At 36.2% G+C, this 24,126-nt stretch overlaps 7 protein-coding genes and 1 non-coding gene across 12 annotated transcripts; 6 read left to right on the top strand and 2 right to left on the bottom strand.

Moving 5' to 3' along the window:
- Nucleotides 1-3,448: 3,448 nt before the first annotated feature.
- Nucleotides 3,449-3,520, bottom strand: TRNAQ-CUG. The gene has a single exon. It is a non-coding gene; the product is annotated as a tRNA-Gln (tRNA).
- Nucleotides 3,521-3,785: 265 nt separating this feature from the next.
- On the top strand, nt 3,786-5,765 carry LOC9328138 (cytochrome P450 703A2). The gene is given in 3 exon segments (XM_021014519.1): nt 3,786-4,509; nt 4,512-4,960; nt 5,042-5,765. Coding segments are annotated over 3 exon segments (1,545 nt in total). The 5' UTR covers nt 3,786-4,055; the 3' UTR covers nt 5,684-5,765.
- A 9-nt stretch (nt 5,766-5,774) lies between these two features.
- LOC9328137 (cyclic pyranopterin monophosphate synthase, mitochondrial) lies at nt 5,775-7,901 on the top strand. Of its 3 annotated transcripts, none has more exons than XM_002892029.2 (3): nt 5,775-5,995; nt 6,255-6,983; nt 7,635-7,896. In XM_002892029.2, exons 1-2 carry the CDS (start codon nt 5,861-5,863, stop codon nt 6,948-6,950), a joined length of 831 nt encoding a protein of 276 aa, XP_002892075.1. In that variant the 5' UTR covers nt 5,775-5,860; the 3' UTR covers nt 6,951-6,983; nt 7,635-7,896. The 3 variants fall into 3 exon arrangements, with proteins under 3 accessions (XP_002892075.1, XP_020870184.1, XP_020870185.1); XM_021014525.1 differs by lacking the exon at nt 7,635-7,896 and adding an exon at nt 7,376-7,628; XM_021014526.1 differs by having other exon boundaries at nt 5,921-6,018; nt 7,635-7,901.
- A 590-nt stretch (nt 7,902-8,491) lies between these two features.
- Nucleotides 8,492-10,404, top strand: LOC9328136 (aspartyl protease family protein 2). The gene has a single exon (XM_021014520.1). It carries the CDS (start codon nt 8,754-8,756, stop codon nt 10,209-10,211), a length of 1,458 nt encoding a protein of 485 aa, XP_020870179.1. The 5' UTR covers nt 8,492-8,753; the 3' UTR covers nt 10,212-10,404.
- A 56-nt stretch (nt 10,405-10,460) lies between these two features.
- Nucleotides 10,461-11,680, top strand: LOC9328135. Its single transcript, XM_002892027.2, has one exon. It carries the CDS (start codon nt 11,073-11,075, stop codon nt 11,496-11,498), a length of 426 nt encoding a protein of 141 aa, XP_002892073.1. The 5' UTR covers nt 10,461-11,072; the 3' UTR covers nt 11,499-11,680.
- Nucleotides 11,681-11,779: 99 nt separating this feature from the next.
- LOC9325439 (pathogenesis-related protein 1A) lies at nt 11,780-12,880 on the top strand. Its single transcript, XM_002892026.2, has one exon. It carries the CDS (start codon nt 11,854-11,856, stop codon nt 12,577-12,579), a length of 726 nt encoding a protein of 241 aa, XP_002892072.1. The 5' UTR covers nt 11,780-11,853; the 3' UTR covers nt 12,580-12,880.
- LOC9325438 (protein TSS) lies at nt 12,758-22,210 on the bottom strand. 3 transcript variants are annotated; one of them, XR_002329651.1, is made up of 25 exons: nt 22,056-22,209; nt 21,714-21,824; nt 21,511-21,572; nt 20,641-20,733; nt 20,154-20,226; nt 19,701-19,985; nt 19,541-19,608; nt 19,309-19,440; nt 19,175-19,216; nt 18,579-19,097; nt 18,324-18,478; nt 17,719-18,232; nt 17,578-17,640; nt 17,388-17,489; nt 16,974-17,300; nt 16,782-16,874; nt 16,569-16,670; nt 16,365-16,469; nt 16,149-16,282; nt 15,861-16,044; nt 15,633-15,764; nt 15,426-15,538; nt 15,219-15,309; nt 13,142-15,139; nt 12,758-13,037 (listed from the first exon to the last, which is right to left on the bottom strand). XR_002329651.1 is itself a non-coding variant. In XM_021014513.1 (24 exons), the coding sequence occupies exons 2-24, from the start codon at nt 21,772-21,774 to the stop codon at nt 13,232-13,234; spliced, it is 5,358 nt and encodes a 1,785-aa protein (XP_020870172.1). In that variant the 5' UTR covers nt 21,775-21,824; nt 22,056-22,210; the 3' UTR covers nt 13,140-13,231. The 3 variants fall into 3 exon arrangements, 1 of the variants encoding a protein (XP_020870172.1); XM_021014513.1 differs by lacking the exon at nt 12,758-13,037 and having other exon boundaries at nt 13,140-15,139; nt 22,056-22,210; XR_002329652.1 differs by lacking the exons at nt 20,154-20,226; nt 20,641-20,733; nt 21,511-21,572; nt 21,714-21,824; nt 22,056-22,209 and having other exon boundaries at nt 19,541-19,618; nt 19,701-19,892.
- Nucleotides 22,211-22,437: 227 nt separating this feature from the next.
- Nucleotides 22,438-22,558, top strand: LOC110225254 (auxin-responsive endogenous peptide 1). The gene is given in 2 exon segments (XM_021014533.1): nt 22,438-22,515; nt 22,517-22,558. Coding segments are annotated over 2 exon segments (117 nt in total). The 5' UTR covers nt 22,438-22,440.
- The last annotated feature ends 1,568 nt before the right edge of the window (nt 22,559-24,126 follow it).

Genomic DNA, 24,126 nt, shown 5'->3' with positions numbered 1-24,126 from the left:
AAAGCCCAACAAGAATAAAGAAGTCCAGCCCATGACGATAATCGTCTCACATTCCAACTTATCGGCAAGGTCAATTTCTATCCCATGTTTTTGTTTTTTTAACACTTGTTTTATTTTTTTATTTTTTTATAAGTGTTAAATTTTTAATTTTGTGTAAACTAATTGGATACAACATCCAAACCCCTAAGAGGTGTTCTAGGTTCAATATGGTTTACACATAATTAAATTTTTTAACACTTATTTTTTTTTTTAATGTTTTTTTTTCTTTTTTTTTTATAAGTGTTAAAGTTTTTAATTTTGTGTAAACTAATTGGATACATCATCCAAACCCCTAAGAGGTGTTCTAGGTTCAATATGGTTTACACATAATTAAATTTTTTAACACTTATTTTTTTTTAAATGTTTTTTTTTTCTTTTTTTTATAAGTGTTAAATTTTTAATTTTGTGTAAACCAATTGGATACATCATCCAAACCCCTAAGAGGTGTTCTAGGTTCAATATGGTTTACACATAATTAAAATTTTTAACACTTATTTTTTTTTTAAAATGTTTTTTTTTTTTTTTTTTATAAGTGTTAAAGTTTTTAATTTTGTGTAAACCAATTGGATACATCATCCAAACCCCTAAGAGGTGTTTTAGGTTCAATATGGTTTAAACATAATTAAATTTTTTAACACTTGTTTTATTTTTGAAATATTTTTTTTTTTTATAAATGTTAAATTTTTTAATTTTGTGTAAACTAATTGGATATAACATCCAAACCCCTAAGAGGTGTTCTAGGTTCAATATGGTTTACACATAATTAAATTTTTTAACACTTGTTTTTTTTTAAATGTTTTGCTTTTTTTTTATAAGTGTTAAATTTTTTAATTTTGTGTAAACTAATTGGATACAATATCCAAACCCCTAAGAAGTATTCTAGGTTCAATTTGGTTTATACATAATTAAATTTTTAACAATTTTTTTTCTAAAATGTTTTTTTTTTATAAGTGTTAAATTTTTTAATTTTGTGTATACTAATTGGATACAACATCCAAACCCCTAAGAAGTATTCTAGGTTCAATATAGTTTACACATAACTAAAATTTTAACACTTTTTTTTTAATGTTATGTTATTTTTATTAGTGTTAAATTTTTAAACCCCTAAGAGGTGTTCTAGGTTTAGTATCGTTTACAAATAATTAAAGTTTTAACACTTGTTTTTTCTTTAAACATTTTATTTAAAAACTTATTTTTTTGTTAGATGTAAATTGTTTTTTAATTTTGTGTAAACTAATTGTATACAACATACAAACCCCTAAGAGGTGTTCTAGGTTTAATATGGTTTACACATAATTAAAATTTTGACACTTGTTTTTTTTTCCTTAGAATTTATTTAAAAATTTATATTTTTATATTACTACTAAAACTTTAAATTTTTTTATTTTAAAATTAATATTTGGATAAATTTTTTTTATAAGTGTTAAATATTTAATTTTGTATAAACAAATTGGACACAACATCCATATGCCTACGAGAGGTTCAAGGTTCAACATGTTTTACACATAATATAAATTTAACAATTAATTTATTTTTTACTCTATTTCTTTTTTTTTAATATTGATTAAATTTACAGTTTTTAAGGTTTTACAAATAATATTTTAAATAAATTGCTTTAAGTTATACATATTGGATTTCTTAAAACTTATTTCTTTTATTTAAAAACGCTTTTTAATTTCTATCAGTATTTAAACTTTAATTTTTTTTTATTTTTTAATTAATATTTTAGATAAACTGTTTTATTTTTTTAAGTATGCATAAAACTTTTATTTAAATTTCTTTTAAGGGATAAAATTTTAAATTTGTGAAAACAAAGTGGACACAACATCCCGCCTATAATTTTGTCTTTAAGAGGTGTTCTATGTTCAACATGTTTACACATAATATATAAGGAGACTCACAAAAATGCCCCTTTTTCAATACCACTTTTCAAAAATACCCCATTTGGCTGTTCATTTTTAAAAATACCCCTTTTTATATACAAAATGACTAAATTACCCTTTTTTAATAAAAGATATCACAAATATATAAGGAAAACATGAGAATGTTCACACATCAAAATTACAAATTTGATTTTGTAAAAACTTGTAAAACCTTTAAAATACCTTGTAAAAATTTTGTAAAAACTTGTAAAACCTTTAAAATTATTTTTTGCGGGAAAAGTGATTCTTCAATTTTTTTGGCGGGAAAAATTTACAAGGTATTTTAAAGGTTTTTTACAGGGTATTTATAAGGTTTTACAATGTATTTTAAAAAGTTTTACAACGTATTTATAAGGTATTTATAAGATTTTACAAGCTATTTTATAAGGTTTTACAAGTTTTTTATAAGGTTTTACAAGTTATAAATACCTTATAAAACCTTATAAGTACCTTGTAAAACCTTTTAAAATACATTGTAAAACCTTACAAAACACTTGTAAATACTCTGTAAAACCTTAAAATACCTTGTAAATTTTTCCCGCCAAAAAGTTTCCTGCAAAAAAAAATTCGCCAAAAAAATTGCGGAATCACTTTTCCCGCAAAAAAAAATTTTTGGCGGGAAAATTTTTTGGCCGGAAAAATTTTTACGGGAAAATTTTACAAGGTATTTTAAAGGTTTTACAAGTGTTTTGGCGGAAAAATTGAGGGATCACTTTTCCCGCCAAAAAATATTTTGTATTTTGTGGACTTAATTTTGTTTCAAATAAGGGTAAAATGGTCATTAAAAATTAAAAGAGGGCAAACTTAAAAATGGACTCTCAAAGGGGGCATTTTTGAAAAGGGGTATTGAAAAAGGTGCATTTTTAACAATTTCTCTAATATATATTTAACATTTAATTTAGAGAAATTCCCAAAATAATACTAAAACATGTTTTATGGATAATTATATAACACACTCCATAAAGTTTCAAAAATAGCACAATTTTTATATAAAAATTATTCAACCAAAATAAATTTAAAATATTACATTTGAGTTCTTTATTTCTAATTTAGGGTATATATTTCCATCATTTAAAAGAGATATTGCTTTATTTTAATATTGAATTTGGGTTAATTAGTTTTAATTTAAAGTATATATTTCCACCATTTTAATTTTTTTTGATTCAATTTAATAGTAAGTTATTATTTGCTCTCATTTTCTATTTTCTGGCCATGAATCTGTCTTTCATCATTCTGATATTCCGTATGTGTTGGATTTAGTGAAGTATTAATTTGGTCACAGGATTACTCATGAACAACAAAACGCAGCTGATTGACTGATTCAGTGCTTGTGAATGGTGAAGTTGAAACTATGTGTTGGATTTAGTGAGGTATTTTCTAATTTCGAAATTGGTTTTAGTGTTCATATTAACAGTAACCGTTATCGCCTGGGGAAAACAAAAGTCTTAAGAAGAGAAACAGAGGGAAAATGTAACAAAAATAAAAACAGGTTCCACCGAGACTTGAACTCGGGTTACTAGATTCAGAGTCTAGTGTCCTAACCGCTAGACCATGGAACCGCTTGATAGTCTCACATTAGTAAGATTATTTATCTACGTGGTGACCTTTCTGTGGATTAAAAATACTGTAGTAGTATTATTTTGATATAAATTGTTACGGATTATACATTTCGTCTCAAAATAATATTAAATGTGTCTTTATCCATTCTTTATCAAACTAAGATATCTACTTTAGTTTTGCTCACATATCCATTCTTTATATTTTACATGTGTTTTTTACTCAAAGGGTAATGTGATGTTCTTTGACAAAAAAAAAAGGGTAATGTGATGTTTCTTTCTAGATTTCCCAAGCTAACTCAGTCCTAATAAACCGATTAAAAGAACATGAACAAAGCATGCAGTTCGTAAAAGTGTCACACAAAGAGAGAGATACATGTTAGATTGTTCTTTTTTTCTTCTCTTAAATTTTAATTAATTAGTTCTAAGTTTCTAACAAAAACTTAACTACTAGTCTTCCTTGATTTGTTATATATTGAGACAACAATGACCATACGGTATAATGAAAAGACTTATTGAACATAGAATATAAGATTAGATGATTTTGGTGCTTGTCTCCCTCTTCGCTGTTCTTATTCTTAATGTTCTTCTATGGAGATGGCTCAAAGCTTCAGCATGTAAAGCCCAAAGGCTTCCTCCAGGTCCACCAAGGTGGCCTATTTTGGGTAACCTTCTCCAATTGGGCCCTTTACCTCATCGGGACTTGGCTGGTCTATGCGATAAGTACGGACCACTAGTCTACCTCCGGCTTGGAAATGTAGATGCTATCACAACGAACGATCCCGATACCATCCGTGAGATTCTCTTACGGCAAGACGACGTTTTTGCATCGAGGCCCAAAACACTTGCCGCAGTCCACCTTGCGTATGGATGTGGGGACGTCGCATTAGCGCCAATGGGCCCCCATTGGAAAAGAATGAGGAGGATATGCATGGAACACCTACTTACAACCAAAAGGCTTGAATCATTTGCAACCCAACGGGCTGAGGAAGCTTGTATCTAATACGAGATGTCTTTGAGCGGTCCGAATCCGGAAAGCCAATAAATCTTAGGGAAGTATTGGGTGCTTTCTCTATGAACAATGTGACTCGGATGCTACTAGGGAAACAATTCTTTGGACCTGGATCTCTAGTACCCCCAAAAGAAGCCCAAGAGTTTATGCACATAACTCACAAATTGTTTTGGCTGTTGGGTGTAATTTACCTAGGAGACTACTTGCCATTTTGGAGATGGGTGGATCCGTCCGGATGCGAGAAAGAAATGAGGGACGTGGAGAAACGTGTTGACAATTTTCACACTAAGATCATCGACGAGCACAAAAGGGCAAAACATGAAAAAGAAGATACTAACGACGACATAGATTTTGTTGACGTTTTATTGTCTCTACCTGGTGAGAACGGAAAAGAACACATGGAAGACGTTGAAATTAAAGCTCTAGTTCAGGTATTATGTTGATAAATGCATCAAAAATATGAAAGCTCTTATGTTTTAAATATAATGTATTTTTCTTTTAAACTTCAATAGGACATGATAGCTGCTGCGACAGATACGTCAGCGGTCACAAACGAATGGGCAATGGCTGAAGTGATTAAGCAACCACGAGTAATGCGTAAAATTCAAGAAGAGCTCGATAATGTCGTAGGATCAAACCGAATGGTCGATGAATCAGATCTAGTCCATTTAAACTATCTACGATGTGTGGTACGTGAAACGTTCCGAATGCATCCGGCCGGACCATTCTTGATCCCTCACGAATCCGTCCGACCAACGACGATCAACGGCTACTACATCCCAGCAAAGACACGTGTCTTCATCAATACACATGGATTGGGCCGAAACACTAAGATATGGGACGACGTGGAAGATTTTAGGCCCGAACGACATTGGCCCGTGGATGGTAGCGGACGCGTTGAGATAAGCCACGGACCGGATTTTAAGATATTGCCGTTTAGTGCCGGCAAGAGGAAATGTCCCGGAGCTCCGTTAGGTGTGACGATGGTTCTAATGGCTTTGGCTCGGCTCTTCCATTGCTTTGACTGGTCTTCACCGGAAAATATCGATACGGTGGAAGTTTACGGCATGACTATGCCTAAAGCTAAACCATTATGGGCAATCGCTAAGCCACGATTGGCAGCTCATTTGTACACATACATAGTACTACAATGATTATTAACTTGGTTTAAAAGGAATAATAAGAATTCTAAAATTTCGGTTCGACCGGCTAAAACAAATTTCGGTTATTGATTTGTCAGTTTTTATTTCCCCGGTTTAGCAGAACCCTACTTTTAAGTTTTAACTTTTAACTACTTCGATTCTGTTCTTGATCTCTTGTGGTGAAATATAATGATTTCGATGCTCCGTCGCGCCGTGTTTCTCCGTCGATTTCCGGCGGTGATTTCTCCGATAAAAAGGGCTTTCAGCAGTAAAATTCACGATGAAATCGATCCCCAAATCATGAATATACATGAGCTGAATCAGGTTTTCTCACTCTCTGTATCTTTGTGAGTATCTGTAACTAGCTACATCAATCAACTCTTGAATCTTGTTGAGAAACTAAGTAGATTCAATCTAATTAATGGTTTAGAGTTCGTGTTTCAATTGAACTAAGATGATAAAATTGTGAGAAACTAGAGAATTTGATATTAAGTGTTAAATCAGTGATCTTAATACATAAAAGCTCGATGATTTCTCCATTGATTTGGTGTTTAATCTTCGCGCTGATCATTTGGTGTTTCAGGAAATGAAGTCAATCTTTGGAGAAGAACCCTCTCCCGATGGATTTTCCGGTCCTACGACAATGGATTTCTCTGAGTTGAAATCCAAAATTGAACCTTTGAAATCTGCAAATCTGGAGAATTCTGATTTTAGATCACATATTGAGTATCAGAAATCTACGCGCTCGAGCAAGAACGATTCACAAGCTATAGAACAATCTGCAAAAGTGGCTTGTGATATGTCTAAGCTAACCCATGTTGGGATCTCAGGGGAAGCTCAAATGGTGGATGTTTCTTCTAAGGACAATACTAAGAGAACTGCATTGGCTTGTTGTAAAGTTATTCTTGGGAAAAGAGTTTTCGATTTGGTGTTAGCGAATCAAATGGGTAAAGGAGATGTTCTTGGAGTGGCGAAAATCGCTGGCATTAACGGAGCAAAACAAACTAGTAGCTTAATACCATTGTGTCATAACATTTCTCTTACGCATGTTCGTGTAGACTTAAGACTAAACCCTGAGGATTTTAGTGTTGACATTGAAGGAGAAGCTTCTTGCACTGGAAAAACCGGAGTTGAGATGGAAGCTATGACTGCTGTATCAGTTGCTGGGTTAACGGTTTACGATATGTGTAAGGCTGCTTCGAAAGATATCAGTATTACAGACGTGAGACTCGAGCGTAAAACTGGTGGAAAGAGCGGGTATTGGTCTAGAGGGGAGTGAACACAAAGAATATTTGTCTCTGTAGCTATGGAGGTTAGCTTTCTTTATCTTATACCGCTTTTATTGTGATCCAGTTTATGTGGTTACTTGGGTGATGTATACTGCTTATATGGAAAGATGGAAACTTTTGAATCTGGAGTAGTCATGAGTAAATTAGGCACTGTGAAAGACACTACAGTTTTGCTCACAATTTGTTGCTTCTGCTGTTTAAGTTTGGGTACTCTCAAAGAAACAAAAGTGGATATCGCCTATTGATGCTTAATTAAGAACGTACTGAAAGTACCAAGTTTGTTCTTATAACACTTTGTTCTTGCAATAATGGGTTCTCGTAAGCAAACACATAACATCTCTCTTAAATCTTGTTATAGTTAGATCATTACAACCCAGTTAAAAGGGATCAGATAACGTAGTGTTTATATGTATAGGTAGGTAATCATGTCGAGTTTTGAATCTTTTTGTCTGCACATGGTTCATGTCACGACCCTTACAATGATGAGTGAGCACTTAACAGAGATAAAGCAGAAAAACAGGAAAGTGTGTTGTCTCTGCTGGCCAAAGCTTTCTTTTTCTCTTTCTTGTAGTGGCTTTTGCTTTCTGGTCTCCTTTAATCAATGTCTCCTTGCTCTGTTTTAAGACCTTTAGTTCTGAGTTTCTACTAATCTACTAGTACTAATCCTTCATCAGATTGGAACTTCGTTTAGTGCGATGGCTTGTTCGGACCAGTAAAACCGGCTGCTGCGAGAAGATCCTGTCAACGTACCAACCGGACAAGTACGGATTTCTTTAATTGTAAAGCATTTGATATGGAATATGAGAATTTCACCTAAACCCTATGAGAAACAATTTATGAAGCGAACGTGTTTGATAGAAAAATCAATGCTTGCAACTGTGAAGACTGAAAAGTCATGATACACTGTTCAGACTTAATTCATATTATGTCCACATTCTTTACACAGTGGGAAGAGGTTGGTCACAGCATTTAATTGGTGGTCACACATACCAATATCACAATTTAGTACTTCTTCCCCTTTTATTATTTTCTTTTGTATCCATTTAAAGAAGAGGGCCACTATGTTCAATTATTCATGTTTTATGATGTAGTAATATACTATAGATGTTAACATATCGAAGCATTGAATATGAAAGTTCCAAATCTTGGATGTCATTATTCCGAATTCTTGTGGGCGAATAAATGAAAAGAGGGTTTGATGATATCGACAATCTAACAAGATTGTGAGATCTAAAGTTCGTGACGATTTTAGTGATAAGATAAAAATCTCTTGGCAAATTATTTTTAGACACACACCATCATGCAATGTTTGTTGGTTTTAGTGTTAAGAAAACATACATGAATAATACTAAGTTTTACTACCATTTGCATGTATATTTTCACCCATGTGGAATGTTTCAGTTTGTGTTATCTCAAGAGCGAAAATGTGCCACCAATTGTGGGGAAATTATTGGGCATCATTAACCTAACTATATAAAATGAGCTTTTCTACTTTTCACAAATAATTAAACGTAGTTATATTTTTATTTCATGACGCCAAAAAGAAAAGAAAAAGAAGCTACCACTTGGATATTTGTTAGTGTTTGTCATCCACCGAATCTAAAATGTCGCTTTTGCATTGCCACAATCATATTAGATATTTTATTCCCAGAGTACATTTATTATATTGAAAGAAAAATAAATTTAAAAAAGAGACAGCTTGCTTCTTTTTTCCGAGTGTGTAGACTAGTGCAATTATTTATACAGAGACCACTCTCAGTCTCACTTCCCATTTTCCCGAGTAAACAAAAAAAATGGTAGGAAGAAGAAAAGCTTTACTCTTTTCTCTTTGTTTCTTCTTCCTCTCTCTTCCTTGCTTCTCTTCTCTTCCATCATTCCAAACCCTAATCCCCAATTCTCATTCTCTTCCTTCTGCTTCTCCCATATCATTCCAACCCGAATCCGAACCCGACTCTGAGTCACTGCTAGGATCCGAATTTGAATCCGGATCCGACTCCGAGTCTTCCATTACTCTAAACCTCGACCACATCGATGCTCTCTCCTCCAACAAAACACCACAAGAGCTCTTCAGCTCCCGTCTCCAACGTGACTCACGGCGCGTGAAATCAATCGCCACACTCGCCGCTCAAATCCCCGGGAGAAACGTGACTCACGCTCCACGAACCGGTGGATTCAGCAGCTCAGTGGTCTCTGGTCTCTCTCAAGGAAGTGGTGAATACTTCACGCGCCTCGGTGTCGGAACTCCGGCGAGATATGTTTACATGGTGCTCGACACCGGAAGCGACATCGTCTGGCTCCAGTGTGCTCCTTGTCGGAGATGTTACTCTCAATCCGACCCGATATTCGACCCGAGAAAATCCAAGACATATGCCACAATCCCCTGTTCTTCACCTCACTGCCGGCGATTAGACTCCGCCGGATGCAACACCCGTCGTAAAACTTGTCTCTACCAAGTCTCATACGGAGATGGTTCTTTCACCGTCGGCGATTTCTCCACCGAAACTCTAACTTTCCGACGAAACCGCGTTAAAGGCGTCGCTCTCGGATGTGGCCACGACAACGAAGGTCTCTTCGTCGGAGCCGCAGGTTTATTAGGACTCGGTAAAGGAAAATTATCATTTCCTGGTCAAACCGGTCACCGGTTTAATCAGAAATTCTCTTACTGTTTAGTCGATAGATCCGCTTCTTCGAAACCTTCCTCAGTCGTCTTCGGAAACGCCGCCGTTTCTCGAATCGCGAGATTCACGCCGCTTTTGTCCAACCCAAAGCTCGACACTTTCTACTACGTCGAGCTTCTCGGAATTAGCGTCGGAGGGACACGTGTCCCCGGCGTGGCGGCTTCTCTTTTTAAACTCGACCAGATCGGTAACGGTGGGGTTATTATCGATTCGGGTACGTCTGTGACCCGGTTGATCCGACCCGCTTATATTGCTATGAGAGACGCGTTCCGGGTCGGAGCTAAGGCCTTGAAAAGAGCTCCGGATTTCTCACTCTTCGACACGTGTTTCGATCTCTCTAATATGAACGAGGTCAAAGTACCCACGGTGGTTTTACATTTCCGTGGAGCTGACGTGTCACTTCCGGCGACCAATTACCTGATTCCGGTTGATACTAACGGTAAATTCTGTTTTGCATTTGCCGGTACGATGGGCGGACTATCCATAATTGGGAATATCCAGCAACAGGGTTTCCGGGTTGTATACGATTTAGCGAGTTCCCGGGTCGGGTTTGCTCCAGGAGGATGCGCTTAATTCTGACCCGACCGGAACCGGTACGGATAATGTACTTTTGCTTTCGCAATTTAATGCTTTTAGACTTATGTTTTTTAAGATGGAACAAGTGAATCTTTAAGCGGTGGAGTTGAATACGTGTTGATAAAATCTTCACGTGTTGTCGGCTGTATTATTAGTATCGTCTTTATATATTTTACACCTTTGGACCAAAGAGAGCGTGTATGATTTTTTCTTTGATTAGCCAGAAATTGTTAATTTACTTAACAAATGATAACGGCTGAAATTAGTTAGATTAAGATTATTAAAAACTACTGTAATATTCAAGACAGACAAATCTGATTATCTGAGGAAGGTGTAGTACGTCCAAAATATTAGTTAATATCTTGTAGTATTAAATTTTGGTAAATTACTGTTTTACGTATACACCACATAGGGGGGCACATGAAAAATTGTGTTGGAGTTCTTAATCAGACAAAATTGAAGATTTAGCGCGAAGTTAGAGACATTGCTTCGATCTCTATATTTTGGTGCGTTGATTACTTCTTTTTCCCTTGTTTATTTTCTAGTACTTTGTTGGTTTAATAATCTACTTTAACACCAAACCTTTAGGCCAAAAAATAAAAAACACCAAACCTTGCTCAACCATTATGATTTGCATAGTTTGCTAAATATGAGATAATCTTAGCAAGAACAACATCAAAGTTCAACATTTGCGGATATGTAAGTAACGAAAAATATCACACTTGAAAGTTACTGAAAAGATGTTACAGAACATTAACGAATACAACATCTTAACGTAACACCCCTATATTTCCATTACTCTATATAACCCCCAATAGAATAGTTTCTAAATCTACACACAAAACCTTACCAAAAACCATGGGAAAGCCAGCAAGCGTATCTCCGGCGATCTTCCTCCTAGTCATCCTTCTGGTGACGGCCGGAGAGACGACAGAGGCGAAGCCATGGTGGGAGAAAGTAGGAGATTCCATCGGGAACATTGTCGGAGGAGTAGGAGATGCGGTGGGGAATTTTAAAGCAGTGGAGATGGGATTGTCGTTAAAAGGAGGATCTTGTGTGAGAGAGCTTCTATCTGTGAGTACGAATATATTCAGTGAATGGTGTATAGCTCTTAATGATCCAAGAGCTCCCATGTATATGAAGATTGAGAATATACCAACTGGTGTGTCAATCGAGTCCATTTTGAAGAAGCCTGTTGATTTTATCAAGCAACATTATCCCAATTTCTTGAAAGTTTGGAACTTTAACCAGAAAACTAAGAGAAAGCCGAGACGTGCTCTTTAATTTTTTAGTCTTAGCTTGTTCTTTTTGTCTATTTTCAGACATGCAGATTCGGTATTGTGTCGATTAATAATAACAAAGTTGAGCTATGTTATTGTTATTTGTTGTTTAATTTGAGTACTATATAGTATAATTAAATAATATAATTTGGGTTACAATTTAAGTATTGCCTAATTGTGGTTTTACTACATTTTTATTTATTAAGAATAGCGTTCCGATATTCAATATTCACCGTGCATTGACTTTTCTATTAATTCGTTTCCACACAAATTTGCATTTTAGAGTTAGTTACACTTTCACCTTCATTTAACGTAATTAACTCTCCGATTAAATTTGTTATCTCATTTTTTTTTTTGTAATGGAGCTCCGTAAACGGAAAATACGAGCTCCATTACACATCTTCGTCGGCATAACGTTATTCTACCTTCAGCTTTGGTCGGTAACGGCCCAAATTAACCATGAAGAGTCTTCCACAAAACACTCGGTTAATAACTCCCCGTCAGCGACGAGTACTCGGCTTCTGTTGTCACCACCTTCGTTCACCGGAAACCGATTCTCGTTCACGTTCAGGTGGAGGAGAAGACGACGTCGTAACAAAGTCAACAGAGCGAGCAGAGAGTTTTTAATCGCACATAACCTCGTACGAGCGCGCGTGGGAGAACCACCGTTTCAATGGGACGGAAGACTAGCGGCGTACGCGCGCACGTGGGCGAATCAGCGCGTGGGAGATTGTAGGCTTGTTCACTCTAACGGGCCGTATGGAGAAAACATATTTTGGGCCGGACAGAATAACTGGAGGCCCAGAGATATTGTTAACGTGTGGGCCGATGAGAATAAATTCTACGACGTGAGAGGTAACACGTGTGAGCCGCAACACATGTGTGGACATTACACGCAGATCGTGTGGAGAGATAGTACCAAGGTTGGATGCGCACGTGTGGATTGTTCAAACGGCGGCGTTTACGCCATTTGTGTTTATAACCCACCGGGAAATTACGAAGGTGAAAATCCGTTTGGAAGTAATGATGGTCAGATTGGTCTTGTCCGGGATGAACCACCGGCGGTGATCGGAGGAATGGCTTGAGAGTGGAGGACACGGCGGTGACACAATCCACGTTTAGTTATTATATTTTTTTTCCCTCAAATTTTTTTGGTTTAAACTTACCTTGGGTTTATTCAGTGGAAATATCATCTAATAACTGATACAATAAACAAGTTTATACTTTCGACTTTTCATGTAGTGAACCGTTAGGAATGTGATGTAATCGATGACAAATACGGAAGTAAATTAAGTGAAAACTAACGTTTAAACATGGAGAACCAAAAAAATTATGTCCAAAATTTCCTACGTTTTATTGGCTGAATTAAAATAAAAAAAAAAAAAACCCCAGAAAAATGATACATCACCTCACTTGGTAAACAAAAGAATGGTTTGGCTTTTTTTCCCTCTGCACAACCAATCCCGGTTAAAATCCAAATCATTGTAACTTCATTTCGAGGCTATCACAAGCCTCAGTTTCCCTTGACTAATAACAAAACTACCTGCGAATTTAGAGATCACCAAGTTAAAATACATATCAATCTTATATCATATAACTTATATGCATGCCTTTGAAGATTCAGTTTAAGAGTTTAGAGAAGCTAACCTTTATACTGTCCCTATGAAACAGCAAAGATCAGAGATGTGTGTGTGAGTTTTGCATTTCGTCGAATTGGCTGAATCTTTGGAGAGTGTTTCAAGCTACAGACTTTGGAGCCTCGCTGTCTCTGATCACTCTGCTATAACCAAGCTTGAACGGTTGAGAATCATAAGGTCGATTAAGCAAACTGATTGGCATTCTCAGTGTTTGTTTCCTGTTTCTCCTCCCTCTTAACAAAATGCTGAAAGTTTTCTCACCATCCTCGGATTTCCGGTTTCCATTCTCCATTTCACTGCGTGCAACTGCGTTGTTCACATGGTCAACTGCCACATCTTGCCTGCCTTCTTCTTTGTTTTCTTCTTCTAACCCTGATGTGTCAATATCCGTTGGCAGAATCACAGTTGGCTCTAACACAGTTGCAGCTATTGGCTCCGTGATCATGTGCGGAGGGGGAAACTCAACGGGATGGCATCCGGGCCAAACCGTTCTTGGTACAAAATCTGACGCATTGAGCTGCCATGGGAACTGATTGGGATGAAAAGGACCGCTTGTTACAGGGTAAGTACTTGTGGGGACTGATTGAGTGTAAGGAGGTGGGTAAACAAAGGACATTGGCTGCATCAAGTTTGGAGTTGTTGGAGGTGAAGGGTAAGGAGGAGGAGGTCCGTGATGGAGAGTCATGTTCACTGGCCACGACGGTCCAATGTTCATGCCTATTGGAGTAGGACGTACAATACTTGGAGGTGATGATGGGTTGAATGGAGCAGCTGACGCAGATAACTTCTTGTTAGGTAACAATCCTCGTGAGGCATCGCCTGAGTCTGTGGTAGATATTAACAGTTTTGCCTTCAGATCTTCGGAATCGGCAGCTAATTGATCTATCACTTCTTGCTCTCTGGTCGAATGAATCATATCTGTTACACGGTCGTCTATCAATTTAGGTTCGACTTGTTCTTCCACCTGAATGCCACCTCCAGATTCTTCATTTTCATTCAAAAGGTTTCCTCCTACTACACCTTCAGATGGTTGTAACTCTACTTTGATCTCTTCTTCGCCTTGAGTTCTGTTAGATTCTGTGTCTGCAGAAATTTCTTTTTTTACCTCTTCCTCTAACCCTGTTATCATTTTCTCATCCCCCGTAAGCTCCATTGATGTACCCTGTTCAGTTTTTTTCTCCACCTCATCATCCTCTTGCTTATCTGAAACTTCAGCTTGTGGAACCCAGACTTGATACTTGGCTATGGAACCAGGTGGTGCCAGTGCTACTTCTTTGTAGGATGGAGATTTTCCAAGACTTACAACAGAGTTTTTCGTGTGGTAGGCTTCACTTTGCACTGTACTAGACAGAGTAGATGGCTCAACAGAAGAAGCATCTGTCTTCAACCCATCTTCTTCTGAAGTTTCACCAGCAGTCTTAGTGCTACCAGAAGATGGCTGCATCGATTTAACCCGATACGCCAAGGTTTTAACTATCTTCCTGCCAAATTTGGTGCCTTGAGTTGTTAAACCGGGAGAATGATGATCTGCATAGCTTGCATATGATGCTGTTCTCTTCTTGAGAATGTAGTATTTGCCGTTCTGTTTAGTAGCATTCTGGAAAAGAGGGTTATCGATATCAGTTTCAACATTCTTCTTCTGATATGTATATACCTTCCCGATGGATGCTCGTCGTTGCTTCATCCTGCGACCATATGATCCAGTAGACCTCGGTCTTTGCACCGGTTGCCATCCATCTTCACTACCATCAGGGTGTTGTAGCTCAGTCGAAACTTCACCAGATGTAATTGGATTACTGTTATCCATAATAGCCTCCTCAATGACTGGAGGAGAAGGTGATTCTTCTACTGGTGCAAGAATTGTGTCATGATTGTCTTCGCTTGATTTACCTTCTTCTGATCCAGTTTCTTCCGTCTCCTCCTCAGACATCTCCTTTTGATTTTCTCTCGGAGTGTCTGCCACTGCCAAGTGGTCAGAAACATTGCTCTGCTTGGATTTTTCCTTTAGCTACACATAACACAGGTCCAACGAATTAAGCACTTTTAACCTTTAAAGTGGAGAAATGTCAAAGAAATAAAAATTATACCTTCATAATATAGTTCTTCCTCTTTGCTGCAACACTCTCTTTCCCTTTTGCGTTTTGGCTTGGGTTGATATAGTCGAGTAGATCAGATACACTGCAAAACATTATCAACCTAAGGATCTGGCCAAGGAGTACACTTGATTGACACATTCAAACAACATAAAAACTTATAAACAACAAATAAGGAGATATCTAAGGAACTTGTTTGACCTTAGGTGGCCTTTACTGGCTATAGACGCGTCTGGCTTCGGAGTACCATTTCGCGCAGCTTCTTGTTGTTCAAAAGCCTTGGACTCAAAGTATTCTAGCCAAGCAGCAGCATCCTGAAGTATATAATCAATTGTCATATTTAAAGAATGCATACAGTTCTCAGAAAGATGACTAATTTGGCTGATGGGATATCACGGTAATACATACTTGAGTACGTAAATCATCTGGCCCCAGCTTTGCTCGGAGGATTCTTAAGGTTGTTTGCTCATGCTGAACACTTAAATGGTATGCCTCCATCAACGAGAGCGCAATTGCTATGGCATGGTAGCTTGCAGCAGTCTGAAATTTGACATAATTAGAACATATTAGCAAATCAAATCAAATTTCATATAAATTTCTGTTCTAAAAAACCACAAAGAGCATCGGGAAAAGAACCTGGATATGGTCCGGACCAAGCAACCTTTGATTACACTTGAGAGCTTTGTGAAGATACCTCAACGCAACGTGTACATTTCCTAGACCTTCTTCCATCATGGCTACATTGATGTATGTAGCAGCAGTGTTTGGATGAGATGGACCGCATGTGAGATGTAAGAGATACAACGCACGCTTAACATACCTAACAAAAACATATATATCAAAGTTTAGATGGTAGAAAGAGACATCAAACATTCAAACAATCTAACCTCGTGGTTCTTTGTAAAACGAGAGTGCGAAACTTACTTGAGAGCCAGCTCTGTATGCTGAAGCCTATAATAGAAGACAGCAAGATCACCATAACTCTTCATTGTATCTGGATGATCAAGTCCAAGTTCCCTCTCATTGATGTCTAAAGCCTTTTGCTGATATATTGTAGCCTGTTTTAACAAAATCTTTTAGTTTTTCAAGTGTCATATAAAGGAAAGATATCACAACCTAACCATATATATATATACAGACCTGGTTAAAGTCACCAGTGTGATATAGAACTACAGCAAGTAAACTGTAAGCTCCGGCTGTCATTCTGTGATAGGGACCGCAAACTGCTACAAGTTTAGCAAGAGCCTAACGGAGGAAAAAAAACAAAAGAGACAAAACAAAACAAAATCATGACGCTGTACAAAAAAACAACTAATAAGAAGTAGCTGAGGAGTAGACATGTACCTTCGTTCCATATGTAACTGCATCTTCAAGCTTTCCTTTGTCTAAAGCTGTTTTAGATGACTCCAGAAGTTGCCTTCCATCAGCAGATGAACATGCTGCTTGCTGCAGAGATTTTAAATAGAAAGTCTGAATAACGATGGTTGACTAACATATTAGAAAGAAACCAGATTCCGATAGACAATCTTTCCAAATATCTTTTGTCTTGTCCATTACCTTATGCACTGGGACAAGACTGACCACATCTGTTTTCCGGAAAGGTGCAGGAGAATCCATGTCAAAGTCCCTTGGAATCAACTCAATACCAACCTGACAAATAAAATTTACATCAAAATTCATTATTCAATATAGTAATTAGCAACAAATTTATAACAATCAAATTTTCTGGTTAGAGCATTCATAAATTACCTTATGGCATAATCCACGGAGAATGGCAAACTTCCGTAGATCCTTGTAACTGAAGGCATTAAGATCATAATCATATCGTTTCTTCAAGAATTTCTCCAACCACCGGAAGATCAGAGGATCTACATTCCAAGAGTTATGTGGTGCTGCTGCAACATTTTCAGGAATCCCAAGCATCATGTTCAAAGCAGCAGCTACTTTTGTAGCTACTTTGTCAGTGTCAGTAGCAACAGCAGAAATCACCGCCTGGAGGATATGCTTAAGGGCTCTTACTATCATCTCATGAACACATAGAGATTGTACATGTGACAATTTATCTGAAAGCTTCACCTATTGTAACCATAAAAAAGATATGGATGATCAAAAATTCATCTTGAATAGTTTCTAGGAACTATGAGGTTAAGAAAGCCAACTTACAACATATCCTAAAGAACGCATCCGAAGACCTCTTGTGTGCATAAAATCAGTTAGAGTCCGGCCATCGACTGGGGAGAGCTCCAACGAACCAAAATCTGCAACCTGTATTCAATGATAAATAAAAACAATGATTTGTTACTATCTTAATATTACCAATAGACAACACTACAACAAAATTTAGATCTTTTACCAGTTTTGGTATAGCAACTTCAGTATAATAATTCTGTGCCAAGTCGACAAGTTCTTGCAAAGACTGTGAAACAAATATTCTTGGTTAGCACACAATAAGTAAATGAACATAGAGCAAAAGCTGGAGTTGTAGTGTAAAAACCTTGTGATGAAGTCCAGTATCTGACTCTTTTAGGCGAGTGAAGGCTGCATCAGACAACAAATTCTTCAAGATGAGCACATTTTCTTGAGCATTCTTCTCAGCATCGGATTGCAAAGATGCAGTTGTTGCAGCAATATCAGCCTCTGAAGAAATCGCATCAACTTGAGACGATACCGGCGTCTTAGGGCTATTTACATCTGTTTTTTTCTTGCTGCTATTGAGAGACTTAAGCGGTTTTCCAAGCCCTTCAACCTTCAATTCATTCTTAGACTTTTCACTGGTTTGTTTTTTGTCCTTCTCTGTATTCTTTTGGTCTTGTAAATGCTGTATCCAACAAGCCCCAAGCTCCCATCTCATGATACTATCCCTGTCTATCTCTTCTTCCTCAAGCTTAACAATGCTTTCTTCCAGCATTTTACTAACAAATTCCCGTGAAGATGTAAGCTCATCATCCTGTTGCTGAGGTGTTTTCTTGTTCTGCTCAAGAGAGGATTTATGGAGAAGGAATCTCAAACTGTAAAGCAACATAAAAAAAGTTACACTGTAAATAACAACATACGCTAAAGAGACAAAGGATGTCTTTTCATAAAGTAAGAAATGATCACCTGTTGATATTTAGAGCATTAGCACCACCTTCAGGCTGTTCAAGGAGGTCAACAATTTGAGAAGGTGGGCTTACCTCCCCACTCTCCTTCTCTATTTTCACAACAGCAATGTAACCACAGTACTTAAGACTTATAGTTCCTAAAGTAGCAACATCCTGCACCCATAAACAATTTTAAAACCAAAGTTAAACAATACACATAAGAAAACAAAAATTTAAACATGGAAAGAGTGGGGAAGTTTTAGAAAACACTGACATGAGCAGCAGTATTTTCATCAGCAGTAAGTCCCTTGAGAAGGTTCCGTTCCATCAGCTTCTTTTTATCCAAACCAGTGGCTTGAATTCCATCAATTTTTGTATCCACTTTACTACTTGCATTTGAAGTATCCCTTGTAACCGTAACACTCAAGTCTCCAACTGTCTCGGAATATAGAACTTCGGAGTCTTCTTCAGCAAGTACTGGCTCAGCCATTACTTTCTGAACAGCCTTGATGGCTCTGAAAGTCGCGACATCAACAAAGAGGTTGTGAAGAAGAAACACTTTTCTGTCTCTGACTTGTCTCTCCTCAGCTGTTTTGCAAGGCATAGATGCAATAAAGGCAAATTCGTTGGACCATGGAACCAAATCGTAACTGCCATCTCTCCCTTGACCACCACCATCCCCTCCCCATCTCTCATCCTCAACAGGGAGAGGCGGAAACTCTGCTGGTGACTGCGCCGCAGTAGGCGGGATGAGCCATGTGTTAGCTCTAAACCCATATGGAAGATTTCCAAACTGCAAACAAATGAAATGCTCATTAACTACACCCAATTCAAACATCCACTAAATCCTCATTTAGATAGAAAATATACCTTATTGCGCTCCGAAAATGCTTTCAGAAGATCACTGTAAGCCTAAACATGATAAAAGAATAAGATAAACAATCACGTTCAACACAAAATTCAGAAACAAAATATGAACATAAGACAGCCAAAACAAGACCTACATTATCAAAGGCTCTACTGATTTGTCTAAGCAAATCAACAAGATTGTGACATATGATTCTTTGTTTCCCAATACTGTAAAATCCTTTTCTGCAACCTTCAATATGAACGATCTTTCCATTACAAAGCTTCACCTGATAAAAATTTAATACGTAAACGATATCAACAAAAGCCGATTGATACATCGAGAAACAACCAATTGAAATTTATTGTAATTCATCATCATCGACTTACATCAATGGAGAGAAGATGATCTTCCGCCGCTATATCTTCGGTCTCCCGCTTAGTCACAAGCCGAATATCTATAAAACCCTAATTACTGTAAGTTGGGACAAAATCGATCAAAGCAGGAAATCGAATCTAGGGTTTAAGGGAGAGAGAAATACGAGCATACATTGAAGAGGAGGAGTGAGATGAGCGAGAGAGAACAACTCGTAGAAACTTCCAAGCTTAGGGAATGAGTGGCTAGTTTCTCCGGCTTCATCAACCACCGCATCCTTCGACGCAGGAGACGGCGGAGGCGATGTTTCCGAGTGTTTGGAATTCTTTCCACCTCCCTTAACCTGCGCACTTTTCACGGAGTCTGATTTCTCCGGCGATGGACCGAAGCAAGTGGTGCAGGCGACGATGTCAAGCAGCCGTCTAACGTGCGCCACTGCTGTTCCTTCATTGTAATCCTCTGCAACAAATAAAATCACAACGGTCTCACGAATTAAATAAAGCGCACGAAACTCAAAAAGTGACGTCGTTTTGTCAAATAAATAAGAAACGGCATCGTTTTAGGACTTCTTATTTATTTCCGTTACGCCGCGGTAACGGCGTCATATTGATGCGCGGAGAGATTTACCTTCCGTTAACGTGAGAACGCAGGGTTTAAGCGCCGACACATCTACCGTGTCTTTTAACCGCGATCCTCTTATCTGCAACGAGAATATTTTTCAAGCTGGAGTCAGACTTAAATTTGATTTCACATTTACCACAGTCAATTTTTTATACCCTTTATGGGATTATTTTGAATTAGGCAATTCTGGTAACATATCTAATGTAAGAAAAGGAAACTCAATTGTCAGACTAGCAAAAATTCTTAGGCACAATGACACTAACATTTTTTCTTCTCATAGAAAGTCATTTTCCCTTACTTTTTGCTCACTTTTTTTTAGGATCCTAAGAGATTCCACAATAAATATGAATATTTTGGGACCATCAAACGTTAACTAGTAACCAACAATTGTGAACCAAAAAAACAAGTAACTAACAATAACCAAGAGAAATGGAAAAGGATATTCAAACGATTATCAGAAACTTCCTCTCAACATTTCACTCATATTATTTACCTCATGGGATAGTGAATAATTGGTGACGTGGCAAGTGTCAAAGTTAACCGATAAAAGCCGCCGAACATCTATGATCCTGTCCGTTGATATGCCCTGTTTCAGACATTTTTCTATTAAATCCACTTTTGATCATTTTATTTTTGATATAACAAACATGTGAAACCTATGCCTAACATAGGGCTTACAATTTTCACTAACACTACATACAAGAAAACATTTTTAACAAATATTCGGGTAACAAAATATGAATATAGATAAACATGTTTTCTGACGAGGAAAAAGAGATATACATGTTTTCTATATAAACATTTCACTATCTATGTAACGTCTACGTAATTTTATTGACCAGAATTATGAAAAACTATTGAATTATTTAACAATCGAATTTGTGTGTTACACACTGGTTTGTATTTTTCTACACGTTCAAATAATGTTAAAATTCAAGAAGATAATTGTAAGTCAATAGAAAATGATTTTTTTTTTCAAACCAAAAATACAACAAGTATAAGTATAAATTTTATGGTAACGTGTATTCTTGCCTTATCTCCAAAAAACGACATCACAAAAAAAAAAAAAAAAAAAAAAAAAAAAAAAAAAAAAAACGATTGCACATTTGGAGTTTATATCAGAAATAAAATTTAAAATACTATTTATGATTATAGAAAAATAAACAATTTGAAAATATCAAGATAAAGTTTCATGAATATGCTATAAGTTCAATACTGAAAACTAATGTAATATTTAAAACAAAGGGATTATAAAGAAATTTCACAGAAAAATCGGTACCAAAAAAACAGTTGTAAACACGCAAGAAATATGAGAATTTTACATAATTCGAAAATGATGGTAGAAAATAAAACACACACAAACCTTCAAAATAGCCTCCGTCTCATCCGGAAGGTTTACAATGACATCCACGATAACCGGGAGAACTGCACATAAACCGTAAGGCGTAAAACCATCATGCCTCTCATACATAACTTAGAAATTAATTATCATACGAAGTTAATGGTTAAGAACTAATTTTAATGAAATTCAAATAGATTAAGGTTTTCGTTGTTGGTTGGTGGTACCTTTCTCTTCCTTCTTCTTCTTGTCTCCTTTTGTCTTTCCACGGTTGTTCTTGGGAGCCATTTCTTCTAGAGCTTTTTTTCTTTTCTTTTATTGAAATAAACAAATAATTGCTGAAAAAGAATTCCATTGGTTAATTACAATAATCCCATTGTCAAATGTACAATTTTGTAAGTTTATAACCACTCAAAGCTCATGAAGAACCCATTATACAACAAAACCCAAAGAACAATAAACTACATAGAACGTACAAAATCTAATCCAAAACAATACGTTTTTTTTGAAATATCTCTTAACATGACACGAACTTATAATAAAACTAATAATAAAATTGTTATGATTACCGAGGTGGGATGGAAGAGCGGGAGCTAAGTTTATTGAGCTACCAGAAGAAAAATATGAAAATTTAAAAAGGAGAATTATAATAATGATGATAAAGAGTTTATAAGAGAGTTTGATTAGTGGTTCGAAAAAAAGCTGAAACTGGAGAAACGGTGTGAGAGAGAGAGAGTGTGTGTAAAAAAAGGTTTGAGAGTGATAAGGAAGGAAGGGCGGAGATTCAATAGTCAGATGGCTAGAATGGCTTTTTATGGACGTCCATGGCATTTTTCTGTAATTATCTTTTCTTTCCATGGACTTTTTAGTCTTTTGTCTTGTTCGAAATTTCCTTCCTTGTTTCAGAATGATTTATTACCTTTTCAAGGCCTTTTAAGTCGTTAATGGGCCTGAATGGATTCTCTTATTTCTACGCTTTTTGTTCACTGCTTTCTGGATTATTCTATTTGTGCCCCCCGCTTCTATTTCTTATAACAAGTTCATGCTCTCTGCGTCCGAACCAGTTTTTTAAAAATTAAAAATTAAATTGTTAATTTCTTTTGCTATGATAATATATATTTGTTTCGGCAAAAATAAAATATTTAAACTAAATTTATGTATTCGAAATTGTCTGATAATTTTATCCACAAAACTGGAAGAAAACTGTCCAAGAGTCTAAGAAATCACATTAGTAGGTCTACGGCTCACCAACACTGGTACAAAAATGTGTGTTTTTTTTTTTTTTAATTACGAGCTTGTCGTCCAGATATTTTTGTATGGTTTCATATAATTAAATCAAGCTAGTAATTAGTTCAAACAATCACACGTTCTTTGATCATTAGTTTTATCACAATTATTATCATTAAGGATTATTAACACAAGATAAGGCAAACACATTTTTGTAAGCATTAAGTTAAAATTATTATTAAAAATAAAAATTTTATCATTTTATAAAAATTAAAAAAAAATCTATTAAAAAGAAAAATTGTATGTATGAAGAAAGCGCAGGCGATTTTGTCGTCCAGTAATGTTGGCAATGGCAAAGGTCACAAGTGGAAAGAAGAAACAAAGAAGCGGGACCATTTGTCTTAAATGGGTCCCACGTAAAATGGGTACTTCGAAGAATCAGAACCGCACACTTTCTTAATTTGACTACAATCTGACGGTGCTAGATGGACCACGTAAATCTGCCTCCTCCCGTTATCCTATTCCACAAGTAACCAAACGAAATGGCCAATTTGTCCATAAATTCTGTAATTCTTATTTCCCTTTCAAAATAACGTATTTATCTTTTCACTCGTCAATATTTGTAAATAAATTATCATATATTGAATATTCTGTAACTATCATTCCTTATAGATAATATCTATACGAAATTTTAGCATGAAACTAGATGATTATAATTTGATTGACCATAAAAATGAACAATGAAATGGACTAACAGAATTTAACAAAAATAATAATAATTGTACTAATAGAATGGACTAATATGAATATAAAGAAAATGAACTAATAAATCGTTCAAATATTTGAAAATATTTACTTTCAAATAAAGAAATATATTTAAACAAAAATTTTTAATTAAATTTATTTTAAAAACCGTTTAAAACATAACTAAGTGTTAATTTTCATGACGTGAAACATATTGAACTTATGACATCTTTTATTTACGGACCAAAAGGACGGGATGCTAAGTCCAACTAGCTTTCAACGTATTTGTATTTAACACTTAGTTTTGTTTTTAAAACTACAACATCTCTTAGAGGTTTGGATGTTGTGTCCAATTAGTTTACACCAAATTTAAAAAATTATCAATTATAAAAAAAAAATTTTTATCCCAAATATTATATTAAATAGAGAACACTTAAAGTTTTAAGAGAAATTGTGAAAATGCCCCTTTTTCTATACACCTTTTCACAAATGCCCCTTTTGAGAGTCTATATTTAAGAGTGCCCTCTTCTAGGAAGAGATGAGCATAGGAACCCTTATTTGGGACCAGATTAGGTCTATATATACAAGTATTTTTTGGCGGGAAAAGTGTCCCGCAATTTTCCGCGTAAATTTGTCGGAGCTGCTTAGTTTGGGGATGTGTCTGGGGCC

This window comes from Arabidopsis lyrata, assembly GCF_000004255.2.
Source record: "Arabidopsis lyrata subsp. lyrata unplaced genomic scaffold ARALYscaffold_1, whole genome shotgun sequence".
In the NCBI taxonomy this organism is placed as follows: Eukaryota; Viridiplantae; Streptophyta; class Magnoliopsida; order Brassicales; family Brassicaceae; genus Arabidopsis; species Arabidopsis lyrata.
Note: the sequence above shows the minus strand (reverse complement) of the source record. Positions and strands in the feature narration are given on the sequence as shown.

What these genes read in the sequence shown, in the direction of transcription:
- LOC9328137 (XM_002892029.2), top strand. Translation starts at nt 5,861, where the DNA reads ATGATTTCGATGCTCCGTCGCGCCGTGTTTCTCCGTCGATTTCCGGCG. An exon ending in ATATACATGAGCTGAATCAG is followed by an intron (nt 5,996 to 6,254) that starts GTTTTCTCACTC and finishes TTGGTGTTTCAG; the next exon opens with GAAATGAAGTCAATCTTTGG.
- LOC9328136 (XM_021014520.1), top strand. Translation starts at nt 8,754, where the DNA reads ATGGTAGGAAGAAGAAAAGCTTTACTCTTTTCTCTTTGTTTCTTCTTC.
- LOC9328135 (XM_002892027.2), top strand. Translation starts at nt 11,073, where the DNA reads ATGGGAAAGCCAGCAAGCGTATCTCCGGCGATCTTCCTCCTAGTCATC.
- LOC9325439 (XM_002892026.2), top strand. Translation starts at nt 11,854, where the DNA reads ATGGAGCTCCGTAAACGGAAAATACGAGCTCCATTACACATCTTCGTC.
- LOC9325438 (XM_021014513.1), bottom strand. Translation starts at nt 21,774, where the DNA reads ATGGCTCCCAAGAACAACCGTGGAAAGACAAAAGGAGACAAGAAGAAG. An exon ending in AGACGGAGGCTATTTTGAAG is followed by an intron (nt 20,734 to 21,510) that starts GTTTGTGTGTGT and finishes TGTCTGAAACAG; the next exon opens with GGCATATCAACGGACAGGAT. An exon ending in GTCTTGTCCCAGTGCATAAG is followed by an intron (nt 16,671 to 16,781) that starts GTAATGGACAAG and finishes AAATCTCTGCAG; the next exon opens with CAAGCAGCATGTTCATCTGC.